The sequence below is a fragment of the Carlito syrichta genome, unplaced genomic scaffold (genome assembly GCF_000164805.1).
Source record: "Carlito syrichta isolate Samal-C Ts95f unplaced genomic scaffold, Tarsius_syrichta-2.0.1 Scaffold301467, whole genome shotgun sequence".
NCBI classification, from domain to species: domain Eukaryota; kingdom Metazoa; phylum Chordata; class Mammalia; order Primates; family Tarsiidae; genus Carlito; species Carlito syrichta.
This window is the reverse complement of record NW_007245563.1, coordinates 1-16555: the sequence shown is the minus strand read 5'-3', so window position 1 is coordinate 16555 and position 16555 is coordinate 1. Positions and strand designations below refer to the sequence as shown.

Here is a 16555-nt window from a genome sequence, read left to right as displayed (position 1 = left end):
ATGAAGAAGGTTCCACAGTAATGTTAATGGGGACACTGGGGGGGAGTACAGAGAAACTATTATTGTAACTTTTCTGTAAATCCATTCCAAAATAAAAATTTTAAGAGTATTCTAGGTTAACTTCCTTTTTATTGATACTTTTCTGAAAATTAAGCATGCGAAAGAGTTTTTCAGCTCTCACTCCCCTTTCAGCACTGAGCAATTAGATCAAGTTGCATCAAGGTGTCAGCGACAAAGAAGGAGAAAACAGATTCCATAGCTGCTGGCACCTTTTGGCAAGAGCAACGATCCAGTCTCTGATATGTCAGCCATGGTAGTATGATACAACCCTCATCCAACGATGGGTTCTTCTGACTTTTATCTTTGGCAGTGATGCCACTAAACTAACCGATAACAACTTAGTGTCAAAGAATTACCTAATTTCCAATTAATGCTAATGATACAATTTTCCTATCATTATCCCTTCATACAATATAAGGGATAGGGACTCGATAAATTTTTCTCAGGGATTCAACTGATTGTCCTCATGCTAAATCTATCAGATCAATTTCAGAGTTGAAATTTTTAGTCATTCTGGTTTTAAATGTGACTGTTTACTCTCTTCTCTGTACTGAGCAAACCATGTAGGCTAAAATGATGGCAGCTTCACCAAGTGTTTTCGTGACTAAGACTGTACTAACTTTTGTTTTACCAAAAGTGAGTCTGCTTTCCAGTATGAGTGCTGTGCTCTTGCCATGAAGTAGCCCTTTTCATTCCAACTCCAAAACCTGCTGTCTTAGCTTGGCAGGATCACCACTAACTTGGAAAGCACAGTGCAAGCAGGCATCACAATGCTGGAAAACAAGATCCTAGGCAAGATGCTGAGGCAGGACATATTCAAGGACTTGAGGAGATGATTTGTTTTATAAACATTCAGTGCAAAATGAATCAGTAGAGCAGGATAAACTTAATGTCCTCTATACCCTTCCCCCCCAAAAGTATGCAAGAATCAATACCACCACCACCACCTCCAGTGTACCTGTGTGCGTGCACGCGCGTACACACACACACACACACACATACACACAAGAAAGCTTGGGAAATCTCAAGGATATTGAAGGTCCTATAAAAACAGGGCAAGACATATTCAGCCATAACAGGGGGACCAAAATCTAACAGCAAGTTAAAGGAAACTAACACAGGGCACAGTTGCCCAGAAAAGAAAGTAGACCAAGAGCAGGTTTGACTCCCATTCAAGTTCACCAGTAATAAGTCATGTTTATAGTCATACAGACTTTCACATCACTCAGTGACTTTTCATAAATATTTATTGGTGTTATCCACAGAAATTAAGCTATTCCTCTATTTAAAAAACTTTATTCTACAGTGAGTTTGTCTATAGGCACTTTCTTATCTTTTTTCTATAAAGTTTTTGATATTACATACAAACAGAAGTTTTTGTGGGTGAAGATTTTATTTTCTTCAATTCTGAAACTGACACACTTCCTCAGGAAAGAAATTTCTAAAAACAAATTTAATATTTGCTACACATCATTTATACAAAATATAAAATTTTACCCTATTTGATGTTTAATGCAATTAATTTTGTTGTGAAGGCTTTTGTGGTTTTCCCTGAAATGTCTCTGACTTTAATGAAGGCTTCTGATCATTCAGGATGTTGACAATTTTCTTCTTCATGTGAAGTCTCTGATATACAATAAAACTGATTCTAATAGTTCTTCTGAAATGTATTTTGTTAATAGGATTTCATCCCAGTCTAATAGAGAGTTAGCAAAACAATACATTTAACTAATAGGTCAAATCTGAGGGCTCAATGGAAAACAAACTTAATTCCTGCTTGAAACAAACAACTGATGAAGATCTGGAAGCAGAAAATTATATTCCAAAGTTATTCTGACTCCAGCTTCCTTTGACCTTGTGCTCTGCCACATTCAACACAAAAGCCAACTTGCTGTGGAAATCATCTCAATCCCATCTTGCCATGGACCAGGAAGACTGTAAGATGTTTAAGGGCCATGACTAAATGTAATAGATATCATTAGCACCATATTCTTTGGTCAGCCCACCTGGATGAATGAGACTGGGATTTTCAACAACCTATGAGCCTAGCGGAAAAGGAAAATGTTAAGGAAAACAATTTTCCAGTCTACATGACAAGAGTTTCTCTGCTGTGTGGTATAAAATAAGGTTATGAGTTAATTCAGGACTTCTCAAATTCATGATGTGCTAGGATTTTCTCTCTGGTATGCATTCTGGTGTGATGTACTCTAAGAGCTGCCATATGAACAAAAATTTTTCCACATTCACCACTTTCATAGGGTTTCTCCCTTCTGTGAATTCTCTGGTGTATTCTGAGAGTTGAATTCTGGGCAAAAGCTTTCATTACACTCATAGGGTTTCTTCCCTGTGTGACTTCTCTGGTGTACATTAAGGTGTGACATCTGGGAGAACGTTTTCACACATTCATTACATTCTTAGGGTTTCTCCCCTGTGTGAACTCTCGGATGTGCACTAATATATGACTTCACAGAGAACGTTTTCCCACATTCATTACATTCACAGGGTTTCTGCCCTGAGTCCTCTGGTGTGCACTAAGGTGTGACTTCCGGGAGAAAGTTTTCCCATATTCATTACATCCATAGGATTTCACACCTGTGTGAATTCTCTGATGCACTCTAAGGGATGAGTTAAGGGCAAATGGTTTCCCACATACATTACATTGATAGGATTTCTCCTCTGTGTGACCTCTCTGATGTGCACTAACATATGCCTTCCTAGAGAAGGTTTTCCCACATTCATTACATTCATAGGGTTTCTCCCCTGTGTGTGTCCTCTGGTGTGCACTAAGGTGTGACTTCTGGGAGAAAGTTTTCCCACATTCATTACATTCATAGGGTTTCTGCCCTGTGTGAGTCCTCTGGTGTTCACTAAGGTGTGACTTCCGGGAGAAAGTTTTCCCACATTCATTACATCCATAGGGTTTCACACCTGTGTGAATTCTCTGATGTACTCTAAGGGATGAGTTAAGGGCAAATGGTTTCCCACATATATTACATTCATAGGGTTTCTCCTCTGTGTGAACTCTCTGATGTGCACTAACACATGACTTGCTAGAGAAAGTTTTCCCACATTCATTACATTCATAGGGTTTCTCCCCTGTGTGAGTCCTCTGGTGTGCACTAAGGTGTGACTTCTGGGAAAAGTTTTCCCACAGTCATCACATCCATAGGATTTCACACCTGTGTGAATTCTCTGATGCACTCTAAGGTTTGAGTTAAGGGCAAATAGATCCCCAAATATATTACATTCATAGGGTTTCTTCCCTGTGTGAGTCCTCTGGTGTGCCCTAAGGTGTGACTTCTGGGAGAAACTTTTCCCACATTCATTACAATCATAGGGTTTCTCCCGTGTGAGTCCTCTGGTGTGGCCAAGTTGTGACTTATGGGATAAAGTTTTCCCACATTCATTACATTCATAGGGTTTCTCCCCTGTGTGAGACCTCTGGTGTGCACTAAGGTGTGACTTCCAGGGGAAAGTTTTCCCACATTCATCACATCCATAGCATTTTACACCTGTGTGAATTCTCTGATGCACTCTAAGGGATGAGTTAAGGGCAAATGGTTTCCTACATATATTACATTCATAGGGTTTCTCTCGTGTGTGCTCTCTCTGGCATGCACTAACATATGACTTCTCAGTGAAAGTTTTCCCACATTCATTACAGTCATAGGGTTCCTCCCCTGTGTGAATTTTCTAATGTGCTTTAAGTGCTGAATTACGGGCAAAAGTTTTCTCACATTCATTACACTCATAAGGTTTCTCCCCTGTGTGAATCCTCTGATGTACTCTGAGGGCTGAATTATGGGTAAAAGTTTTCTCACAGTCACTATATTCATAGGGCTTCCTACCTGTGTGAATTCTCTGATGTGCTCTAAGACCTGAACTGAAGGTAAAAGAATGCCCACATTCATTACATTCATAAGGTTTCTCCCCGTGTGAATTCTCTGATGTGATCTGAGGTTGAATTACACGCAAAAGTTTTCTCACAGTCAGCACATACATAGGGTTTCTCACATGTGTGAATTCTCTGATGTGCCTTTAGGGCTGAATTACAGGTAAAAGATTTTCCACATTCAATACATTCATAGGGTTTCTCTCCTGTGTGGATTCTCTGATGTGCCTTGAGGTGTGTCTTGTGAGAGAAAGTTTTCTCACATTCAATACATTCATAGTGTCTGTCACCTGTATGAATTCTCTGATGTGCTCTGAGATGTGATGACGTGAAGAAAATTTTCCCACATTCAATACATTCATAAGGTTTCTCCTCAGTGTGAATTCTCCAATGTTCTTTGAGACATGCCATCTTGAAGAATGTTGCCCCACATTCACTGCCTTCACAGAGTTTCATCTTTGTTTCTGTTCTCTGATGTCCTATAAGGGGTGACCTGTAAGATTTCCCACAGTCATTGTTACCATAATTTTTCTCCTTTGTGTGAATTCTGACATGTTCACTAAGGTTTGACTTCTGACAGAAAGTTTTCCCACATTCATTACATTCATAAAGTTTCAATCCCATATACGCTCCAGAATACTGAATAGAGTGTGAACTTGTACAAAAGGATTTCCCACATTCTTCATATTGAAGTTTCTCCCTTGAATGGGTCCTCTGATACCGAATGAGGTGTGCTTTCTGTTCTTCTTTACTCATTGTTTTATCATTGTCATCAACGAATATTACTTGACACAGAGTCTTCTTTTGTTTTTCCTGGATCTCTTGTATGTTGCCATCAATTTTATAATATCCTAAAAATTAAAAACATATTATAAATCTTACACTTTTCATGGAGAGGGACTCTTACCCATGTTTTGTTATGTATTTTATTGTATTGTTTCTGGTCATGTTTCCAAAGACGAAAAACGTACAAAGACAGATATTCTTTCTTGTTCCTCATCCATAAATGTTTAAAGAAATAGGTATTATTTTCATCCAAGATGGAGTAGGCCCTTTCCTCCCAGATCTTCCTTGTTACAATTAAAAATCCTTGCAAGAAAAAAAAAAGATGAACAAACATACAAAGACTCTACAAAATAGAAAAATGTGAACCTCAGGACTTAAGAAATGACATAGCAGAGAATTCCAAAGCTTTTCTATCTGCTTCCCATATATCCTAGACAGAGTGCTGAAGAAACCTACACTCTGGAGCCAGCAACAAAAAGAGCTCCAAGAAAAAAAAGTGTTTCTTCTAGCTAAAAATAGTTAAACAGAACTGACATGTTTGACAACATCCACATACTTATGCAAAACAAAAACAGAACGCTTCTGTGGTTCCATGAAGGCTGACCAAGAAGCTAACCTTTCACTGCAAAGGATACAGACTATCTGTGTGCTCATGTAATATTTCCCCCCTTGAACCAAATGGGGAACTCATAGGAAAGATCATAAAGGATCCTGAGAAAGTTTCACTTTCGGGTTATGCTGGAAGATATAACAGGAGCTGCTGCCAAAATTCTGCCTAGAAATATATTCTTATCAGACAGACTTGGTAGCTTAGCCTGTAATCCCAGCACTTTGGGAGGCCGAGGCAAGTGAACTGCATGAGCCTGCAGGTTCGAGACTAAACTGGGCAACTTGGTGAGACCTCGTTCTACAATAAATAAAAAAAATTAGTTGGGAGTGGTAGCGCCTGTACTTTCGGCTACTTGGAAGGTTGAGGTGGAAGGATTGCCGGAGCCTAAGAGGTCAACACTGGGGTGGTCTGGATGACTGAGACTCCAACTCAAAAAAAAAAAAAAATATATATATATATATATATATATATTTTTCTTATCTAATTAGGAACAAATATATTCATCTGCAAGGGCAAGAACAACAAATCTGCTGTTTTAGGGCACTAGCAGGTACTCATAGCAGCTAGAGGAAGAAAAGCAGCACAGAAACAGGAGAAGAGGCAGGAATACCTGGTAGGCCCAACTATAGGGAGAAGAGATAAAGTAGCACTTGTGATAACCACACCTTCAAACTCAAGGACACAGTGCCCTCACCAACAGCTAAACTCACATTTTCTCAAATGCACATGGAACATTCATCAAAAATAGAATGCATTCTTGGCTGTTAGACAAATCTTCACAAATACAGAAAAGAAATCATACAAAAGATGTTCTTGAGCTACAGAGAAATTATACTAGAAATTAATAAACACTTTTTTACTTGGAGAAATACAATATATTTATAAATGATATTCTTCCAATTTACCCACGGTTCAAAGAAGAAGGTTCAAGTAAGATATTTTGAGGTATATGAAAACAACACAAAAATACAGAAATTTGTGAATGCAACTAAAACAGTGCTCAGACATAAATATGTGGTTTAAAATTTTATATTTGAAAAGAGAGAGATCTCTGGATACTTAAGTTCCCACTTTAAGAAACTAGAAAAGAGAGACAATTAAATCTAAAGAAAGTAACTGAAGAAAAACAGTAAAGATTAGACAATAAAACTGAAAACAGGAAACAGCACAGAAAATCAAATCAAAGCTTAGTTATTTAAAAAGATTTTTTGTCAATGATAAGCAGAAAAAAAAATCACAAATTTTCAATATCAGAAATGCAAGAGGGGAAATTACTGACACAACAGACATTCAACAGATAATAAAACAACATGGGTGACTATAACAAATTAAGTTGGCTTAAAGAACAAATATTTATTTTTCTCAGTTCTAGAGGCTGGAAGTCTCAGAATTGGGTGCCAACACAGTTGCATTCTTGTGAGTGACCTCTTTGGGTTATGGACTATTCTTGTAACAGACTCACATAGTAGAAAGTAAGCTAGCTAGCTGTGGTATCTTCTAGTGAGGGCATTTTAATCTTTTTTTTTTTTTAACCAGAAAAGCAAATAACTGTATTTGAACACTCTAGAAAGAAGCAGTACGAGAATATGGACAGTAACCAGAGGGAGTTTTTTGGATTCTTAGAACTTTATTCCTTTGTTTTAGAACACTGATATCATATTTGGTTCAGTAATTCAAATCCTTAAATGCTTTCTTTTACCTTCTCTTAGGCTAGACTTTTATGTACTTATTATCTGAATTCAAACCTGAATGATAACAGAACATAAAATCTAAATTATTTTACTTTTATTGACTAACAACTTCACCATTCTTTTATAAATTTTTTTCTAAGTTTTGTATTTAGAGATAGCTATTTAGCCAGTCAATATGCTCTAATCATTTACATATAGTGACTGGGAGATATGCTTGATCTAAATTATGTCAATCTTTATGTAATGCCATTTGCTTTATGGCTTCACAACAAAAACATTCAATAAGTGAATGTCACTTCTAATAATTAAGATGATTTTACTTTTTCTTTTATGAATTACATTAAAACTATAACTTTTTTAAATTTCTGGAATCATTAGTATAGACAAAGGCTAAGATGCTTATGAAAAGATGTTTGACATCATTAGTGACAAACTGTTATGGACTGTGTCCCATCCCCAAATTCATATGTCCAAGAACTAACCACAAGTAACACTGTATTTAGAGATAAGGCCTTTAGGAGGTAATCCAGGTTAAAATGAGGCCATAAGGATGAAGCCTTAATCCAGTAGCACTGGTGTCCTTACAAGAAAGGGAAAACCACCAGGGTGCTCTCTCTCTCCCCCAGTGGCTACGCACAGAGGAAAGGTCATGTGAGAACACACCAAGAAGGGTGGCCTTATGCAAGCCAGGAAAGAGAGGCCTCACCAGAAACCAACTTATTGGGAACCTGATCTTGGACTTTCAGCCCCCAGAATGAGAGAATTTCTGTTGTTTAATCCACTCAGTCTGTGGCATTTTATTATGACAGCCCTAGCTGCCTAATAAACAAATCAAAATCACAAGGAAATGCCACTTCACATTCACCAGGATGGCTGGAATCAAACAAATGTTGGTAAGAATATGGAAAAATCAGAATCCCTATGGGCTGTTGTTAGGAATGGAAAATGGTGATGTCACTTAGAAAAACAGCCTGGCAGTTCCCTAATCAGATAAACACAGAGGTACCACACGACCCAGAATTTCATGCCTAGGCATAAAAACATATGTCCATGCAAACACTTGTAAATGAATGTTTATATCAGCATTATCCATAATAGCCAAAAGGTGGTAGTCCAAGTATCTACTGACTGATAAATGAAAACACAGGCAGTATATCCAAACAATGAAATAGGATCTGGTCATAAAAAGGATGAAACACTGACATATGCTATAACATGAACCTTTTAAACATTAAGTTAAGCAAAAGAAGCCAATCACAAATGACCACATGCTATATAATTCCATTTTTACAAAATGTCCAGAATAGGCAGATCTGCAGAGACACAAGTAGATTAATGTCTACTTAGAGATGGAGGAGTCAGGGATATAGAAGAGTGACAACTAAAGGGTACAGATTTCTTTTGGAGGTGATGACGTTTGTACATCCCATGGAGGATTGGCTCTACGACTCCTATGAATACCAAACTCTATGGATGCCCAAGTTCTTGATATAAAATGGCACAGTATTTACATATAACCTATGCACATCCTCTGGTATATTTTAAATCATCTCTATATTACTTATACTAGCCTCATAAAACAGAGACAGTAGACAGTTGTATACTATGTTGTTTAGGGAATGATGACAAAAAAGGCTGCTCATTTTCAGTAGAGAAGCATTTTTAAAAATAGTTTCAATCTATAATTGCTGGAATCCACGGAAGCAGAACCCATGGATACAGAGGGCAGACTGTATCTATAAACACATTAAAAGTCATTGAACTATACACTTTGAATGAATTGTATGAGAAGTTATTATATCTCAATAAAGCTGTTACACCCCCCCAAAAAAAAAACTTTTCAAGGTGTTCTTCCACTAAGATCTATCTACCCCAAGTCTCCTTCTGTCAACACTCACTCACCTGGGTACTTCCGGTTTAGGAATTTGACTTCTAGCGGCCATGGTTCTTCTCCTTGCTCCAACTTGAGGATAACCTTGGGTTTGGTAATGCAACACCCTGTAATGAAATAATTGAGGATATAAATGGACCAGATCCATGAGCACTTGGATGGAAAAAGATGCAGCTATAAAAGCATTAACTGAGAATATTCATCTGATATTTTTGAAGGGAAGATAATGACAAAAACTTTTTGTTTCTGTAAAGGCTTCAATTATGAAGCCTTTATCTCTATAAAGAATCTATGTGTCTTGATAATTTTTTTTTAAAAAAGCAAACATGCTACAGAAGGAGTCCCGTGGCAGGTCTGCTCACCCACTGTGACAAGGTGGCCATAGTTCTCCAGCATCATGTCCCTGTATAGGCTCCGCTCCCTGGGGCCCATCTGCTGCCACTCCTCCTGGGTGAGTTCCACAGTCACATCCTCGAATGACATGGATCCCTTCAGCAACATATTTTGTTCAAGATTTTGAATTAGGTGACACAGAAAATACCTAAGAATTTTTCCTGTTTACTCTTGAGGCTCAAAAACAGTTGGTATAGAGGCTTGTTTTGGACCAAATTTCATCTTAAAACTTGTTACTCGGCTACTTTAAAATGTTTCTAATTTACCATACAGCATCTATATACACTTATAAATTCCAGATGTCTTTAAGATGGAAAAATTCGATGTAATTAAACCTTCTACAACTCTTCTTGCACATTCCCGGGATGATTGTATTCTCTAGGAAATTCATACCCTCCTTGAACATCATCCCTGTAAATAATGGGAGCCAAGGAAGAAATACATGAGAGTGCTACAGAGATATCTGACCAAACTTATTTATAAGTAAATATATAAAAATAGAGAAATCTAGAGTTCATGAAGAACAAGGAATAGCTTACAAAGAAGTTGGAACCAATGAGACCATACTAAGAAAACACTATGTACACTGAAGTAACAGCAATCGACATAAGAATAGGATATAATCACAGAGCAGAAGCAGCAACCATCTGATGATTATTGCTTGAGGTAGCAACCTAGTCTAGCTGTGTGAGAAGCCGCTCTGTCTTTTTGTTTTATTTTGTTTCTAATTGACAGAAAGAGAAATCTTTCAAATAATATCTCACTTATCCACGGAATCTAAGACAGTAAAATGCATAGAAGTAAAGAAAGAATAGAATTGTGGTTACCTGAGTCTGGAAATGAGGGGGAGAGGAACAGGAGATGTTGGTCAAAGGATACAAAGTTTCCATCAGACAAGAGGAACAAGTTTTCAAGATACTGTATAGCATGGTGACTCTAGTTAATGATAATATAATATATGTTTCAAAATAATCAGCTTCTTGATGGTGTCAAAAACTGACAATTGAGAAACAAAAGGAAAAACATGTGCGACGTTTGAGTGAGAGATCTGTTCAGGTTGCTACAAAGGGGTGTGTGAGACATAAAGCTGGAACTGCCCTTCAAACCAATATACACGATTTCAGAGCACAGAAGGCAAGTCTAGGATGAAGACAAACACTTAGGAGTCATTAGCACTCTAGCTGGTAACTGAAATTATTAGAGACAATCAGACAGCTACTTGAGCACTTTGGGATTAAGGAAAAAGTACCAAAACAAAAACACTTGAGGATCACATATATTAAAGAGACTGGCAGAAGATGTACAGGCAACTAGTCAGAGAAGAAGGTTTCTGAAACATAGTAATAGAATCCAGAGGATAAAGTCTTAGAAACTAAGAAAAGGGAAAGTTTCTATACAAAAAGACTTCAAATTCAAGTTAACAAGTGATGTCAGCAAAAATACTGAAGTTGAGAAAATTCTCTCTTCCATAAAAGTAATGAGAAAATGGCAGCAATTACAGAATCAACTTTTTCTGCAAGCTAATCAAAGGCTTCAAGCAATCTATAAAAAAAATATTTATACCAAAAAAAATTATATATTATGCCTGTAATCCCAGAGGACATCCTGAGCCCAGGGGTTCAAGAACAGTCTGGGCAACTTGGGAAAACCTCGTCTTACTATAAACCAAAAAATTAGCTGGGTGTGGTGACATACACATGTAGTTTCAGCTACTAGGAAGGCAAAGATGGAAGGATCACCTGAGCCCAGCAGGTTGAGGCTGCAGTAGCCGTATCACTCCAGCATGGATGACACAGTGAGACTTCAATTGAAAAAAAAATTTTTAAATGTTTTTAAAAAGGCTACAACATAGGGAGAACCATAGTTCTGCATCATCATAACTTGTCCTATTTTCATCCAGCACTCTCTAGTTCCACATTAGCTTTGAGAACCAATCATCTGAGATAAGAGCAAAAACCAGCAGCCTGGCAACCACTGGAGGAGGCAGAAGTTGGTTTGAGTTGTCAAAGGCTTGTTCCCAGAAAACTGTCTTTGCTTGACTTAATAGGATGGTTCCCTTGAAGACCTCACTTGCAAGGCTGATTACTGAACTGACTCAGAGTTTTCACCCAGGATGAAAAACCTGTGTTCCAAGGCATTAGTCAAAAACATACAAAGGCAACTTTAACTTACCTGCTACCTGGGGTGGTGGATAAACAGTTGGGATAAGTAATCACCTAATAAAAAGCTTAAAAACTTATTTAAAGGACAAGCTGGAGGATGAAATGTCCATAAAGGTTTTGAAAAACTCTGCTATATTCCTGAGAATTGAGAAGCCCACCTACATGCACTGAGCTGAGAATATGCCCAGGACTGTGATATGCTCAGGAAGGACATGAGAAGGCTATAAGCTGTCACTTCTGAGTGACCTTAAGGTTTGGAGAAAGCAGGAAGTGAAGACTAATACAGAGTAGTAAATGGCCTGGATGACTGTGGAAGAAATGCCACAGCACTCACAAGGCCCCTGCTAAAGACTGAGATACTTGCTTGGTTTCAGGCATTTAAGGAAATTTCTGCAGAGACTTCAGCTGCGACACACAACAAATACAGGCACTACTGAATTTGTTTTAAAAAGTGACTGGACAAGCCAGGTACAGTGGTTCATGCCTATAATCCCAGCACTTTGGTAGGCAGAGGGAAGAGGATTGCCTGAGCCCAGGGGTTCAAGACCAGCCTGGACAACATAGTAAGACCTTGTTTATACAATAAATCAAAAAATAAGCCAGGCATGGTGGCATGTACCTGTGGTGCCAGCTACTTGGAAGGCTGCAGCGGAAGGATTGCCTGAGCCCAGCAGATGGAGACTGCGGTGGCAGTGAACATGCCACCTCACTCCAGCCTGGCTGACAGAATGAGACTCCAACTCAAAAAAAAAAAAAAACTCATTGGACAAATTTCAACAACCCCTGGGAGGAGAGAAATTCTTCTAGAGTTGCTATATTTTATTAAAATGTCCTGTTTTCAACAACAAAAATTATAAAACAAGGCCAGACACAGTGGCTCAACCTGTAATCCCAGCACTTTGGGAGACCGAGGCTAGAGAATTGTCTGAGTCCAGGGATTCGAGACCAGCCTAGGCAACTTGGCGAGACCTCGTCTCTATAATAAGTCACAAAAACTAGGTTGGTGTGTTGTGTGCATCTGTATTTACAGCTACTTGGAAGGCTGAAGTGGAAGGACTGCTTGAGCCCAGCAGGTCGAGGCTGCAGTGGCCATGAGCATGCCACTACACTCCAGTCTGGGTGGCAAAAAGTGAGACTCCAACTTAAAAAAAAAAATTACAAAGCAAGAAGAAGAAAAAAAGTAAGACCCATATGCAGGAAAAAAGTAATCAACAGAAATTGCTCCTGAGGAAGCAGATATTGGACTTAACTAGACAATGACTTTATATCAGTTATTTTAAATATGGTTAAGGGCTTAAAGGAAATGATTTCTAAGGACTGAAGGGAAGTATGTCACCAAATAAAGACATAAAAGAATCAGAAATTATAAAAAAGGACCAAACAGAAACTCTAAAATTAAAGAGTACAATAACTAAAATGAACATTTCACCAAAAAAGTCCATTTAACAGCGGAGCTGTATAGGTGGAAAAAAGAGTGAAGCAACTAAGATAACATGTCCATTGAGACTGTGCAGTGAGAAACAGAAAGAAAAAAGTAATAACAAAAACATGAACCATAGGACAACATCAAGCTTACCAACATATGCATAATGAGAGTACAGGGCAGAGAAGGGAGACATAAAGGGTCTAACACAATTTTAAAAGTAACAGTGGCCAAGAGGTTCCAAAATGTGAAGGACATGATTAATCTACACACTCCAAACCTCAACTACAAGTAAGATAATCTTGGAGAAAGAAATCCACATCTGGATAGAATATAATCAAAGTTTTAAAACAGGCAAAGACAGAGATAATCCTGAAAGCCACAAGGGAGACGGCAGCAGGGAAAGGACAGGCCAATGGAAAATATCACTCACAGAGAAACATTCCAGGACAGAGTGAGAAGCAGAGGCATGTGGTGAAGAAAAGGCAAGTAAGGAAAGGATAAGACAATGGCCACCGGATTTGATTACAATCCAGTAGGGTCACTGAAAGCCACAGGCAAGTGGGAAGAAAAACCAAGGTGTCACACAGACATTTGAAGTTGAATGCAAACTGTGGAGACATCAGAAAAAGAACAGAATTTTTAAAAATCTGCTAAACAACCCAAATATCATGGATACTCAGAATGTTTAAGGAGTGTGATTTTTAAAGACATTCAGTTGATTCATAGCTAAAATGTCTAATTTAACCCAGTGTTTGAATTCTTGAGAAGTGAGTGAGTGAGTAACAAGTGAGTTATTGCTCAACATTCTATGCTATATAATGAGTTATCACTAAATCACCTCCTTGTAGAACAACAATTACATCAGGTTATCTTCATCTTTATATTTCATGAGGAATCAGTTTGCTTTGTCTTTCTCATCAATGAAAACCATTACGTAATGTCTGACCCTCTGCCAAAGTAATTAAAACCACAGAAATAAATGTGGAGCTCAATTTGGTAAATGTGTACCAGCAGAGGACCTGCATCTATCTACACACATGCCATCCTTATTCTTCTAGTCTTCTGTATTTCTGTATCTTCTATGAATGTGTCTGATCCATTTAGGTCTCTACTTTTTCATATTAAAACACAGATACATAAACCCTTACAAAATCTTTAAAAAGCCCTTAAAAAAGTTTGTAAAATAAACTGATTATTCAGAACCAAACTCACCTGAGCTATGTTCATTTTCTGCTGCTCCTTGAAGAGAGTAGAGTCCCGTGAAGGTTCACCTGGAGAGAAGGAAAGAACAAGGGGGTCATGAGAGACTTGGTCTGCCTTATAGTTCGTTTAGAGCAGCTCTCAATTATGACATTTACAATGGTTTTACTCGTACATAATCCCAACATTATCAACACGTGTCTGCATTCACCTGCCTAAAATTCTCATCACACCCAAATGGAGAAAAGGTTTCCCAATGGGGAATGTCACTTTGACTCTTGAAAAGGGACAAAAGGACCACACAAAGGTACCAGCACTTGAATGCATTCATGTCTGATATTAAGTCCACTTAACCCTCCATTTTTCACTGGGTGTGGTAAAAACTATTTTGTTAATTTAGTAACAATTTATGTTCCTTGTGACTACCTGACAAAATTGTAACAATAATACAACAGAAGATTAACTTAACATGTTCAGGTACACAGAGGTGAAACCTAATATACCCACAAAAAACAACTCCGGTGGGATTAGTAAGCAGATTCTTACTGTCTTTACATTCTGAGTTAGAGCTTCCACAGAAAACTCTAAAACAAAGATGAAATGTTGTATACAAGGAATATGTTTTTCAACTTTTTGCTCAATAATGGTTGCTGGTTCTTAAAAAAGACCTTTTGACAAGATGCTTATGACACTCACCTGTGTGTGAACAGCACCGTGTTTAGTTCCTGGGTCTGCCCTGGGTGACTATACACAAGTCATTAATTTCAGGCCCCATAAGAGGAGGAACCCCAAGCCCCAGAATTTATTTATTAAAAAAGGTGTACTTATTCTTACATGTTCAAACTTCAGTCACCCTCAAAGCACTCTTTATTGATGCAAGAAACCTATCGAAACACTTTTGTCCACTGCTCAAAACAGTTTCTAGACTCATCAATTTTGGTGCCTTTTAGTGCTTCTGCTGTTTTTTGTTGAACTTCTTCCACACCCACAAGATGTTTCCCTTTGAAGCCTTTTTCCCAGAGAAACAGAAAAAAGTCACTCTGGGTGAGATCAGGTGAATAGGGAGGGTAGGGTATGGAGGTCATGTAATTTTTGGTCAAAAACTGATGAACACTCAAGGCATTGTGGGCAAGTTCACTCATAAGCCACCATAATGAAATGGGCAAATGTGTTGAGTCTCAAAAAAAAAAAAATTATAATAAATGAAGCCAAACACAGCCTCTCACAACAATGCTAGCTGGTACACTGATGCTGGTGGGTTCCTAGAACACTTACCTAGTGGGAAAAGCCTGTACTACAAGGGGTCTGCCCTCCAAAAGATAACTGATTTTTTGGGGGGGGTCCTCCTCATATTTTGGGGTTTCCAGCATAGGAAACTCCCTCCCTCTAGTATCATTTTGTTATTATCTATGTTCAACAAAGTAGGAGTGTCAGTATAACTCTAAATGCCACATGTAGTAATGAACGTGGTGTGACAGCTACTCAAAGTGCAGAAAAAATAATGGGAAAATGAAGGAAAGGGGGTGTCATTTAGGATTTTGTTAGCTGACTACATCTTCTCTGGATACCATGGCCTCACCAACCCTCTCGTAAAGTACCTTTTTCTCCTCAGCTTGAAACTCAACCCTCTCATCCCCAGGTCACCATGTTCTGCAAGTTAGTGTACATTATCCCTGGTGACACAGTCTGTAATAGCGCCTGAATGTGGTAACATTTTAAGTCTTACTCATGCTACGCAGGGAACCAAGCACTGCCACAGGTGAAGCAAATCAGAACCTGCGCCTTTCTAGAATCTTCTGCCTCTGCCCTGAAGCTCTGGAACAGGTCTCTGTCAAACGGGTCGTTCTCAGTGGCAGGACCTGGCATGGACTCCGTCCTTCCAGCCTCTTGTCACAGTTGCTTTCTTTCAGAAGGGCTGGGACTTGGGCCTGAAAAACAAATTCACTTTACCTGAAACTTTCATCTTACATCTAGCACCCTAAGCCTGACTCTTTTGGAATTCACCAGAAACGTGCTATCCAATACTGTAGCCATTAGCTGCATGCAACCACTAAACACCTTGAGTGTGGCCAGTGCCATGAGTCAAGATAACATTTTGAATGCAACGACTCCAGGAAAACACATCAACAAAACTGGCTCTGCCTGCCTCTTTTGATTGTAGCTGCTGAAAAATTCCAAATGAGGCTTGTGTTTTTCATCGACTTTCTACTGGACATCACTGTTCCCAAATAGGAATCTGTGTCCTTGAGGGGAGAGGCAGCCTCAACCGTGCTGGAGGGTCCAGGAGACTCAGTCCAAACCATGGAACTGCAGACTGCACAAATCTCAGGATAGAGTTACCACTTGGTGAGATCTGTCCACGTTCACTTCACAGTCACGTAGGGAGAGCTGAGCACTGACCCCTCTGAAAAAGTGCTCCCAAGGTTTCAGGCAGGTACTGGCAG

At 38.7% G+C, this 16555-nt stretch overlaps 1 protein-coding gene across 1 annotated transcript; it reads right to left on the bottom strand.

The window, feature by feature from the left end:
• Positions 1-1289: 1289 nt before the first annotated feature.
• LOC103257059 (zinc finger protein 658B-like) lies at positions 1290-16197 on the bottom strand. Its single transcript, XM_021710774.1, is given in 11 exon segments — positions 1290-2404; positions 2460-2572; positions 2653-3203; positions 3452-3625; positions 3692-3995; positions 3998-4021; positions 4024-4803; positions 8942-9037; positions 9293-9419; positions 14124-14182; positions 15838-16197. Coding segments are annotated over 11 exon segments (2436 nt in total). The 5' UTR covers positions 15842-16197; the 3' UTR covers positions 1290-2200.
• Between the last annotated feature and the right edge of the window lie 358 nt (positions 16198-16555).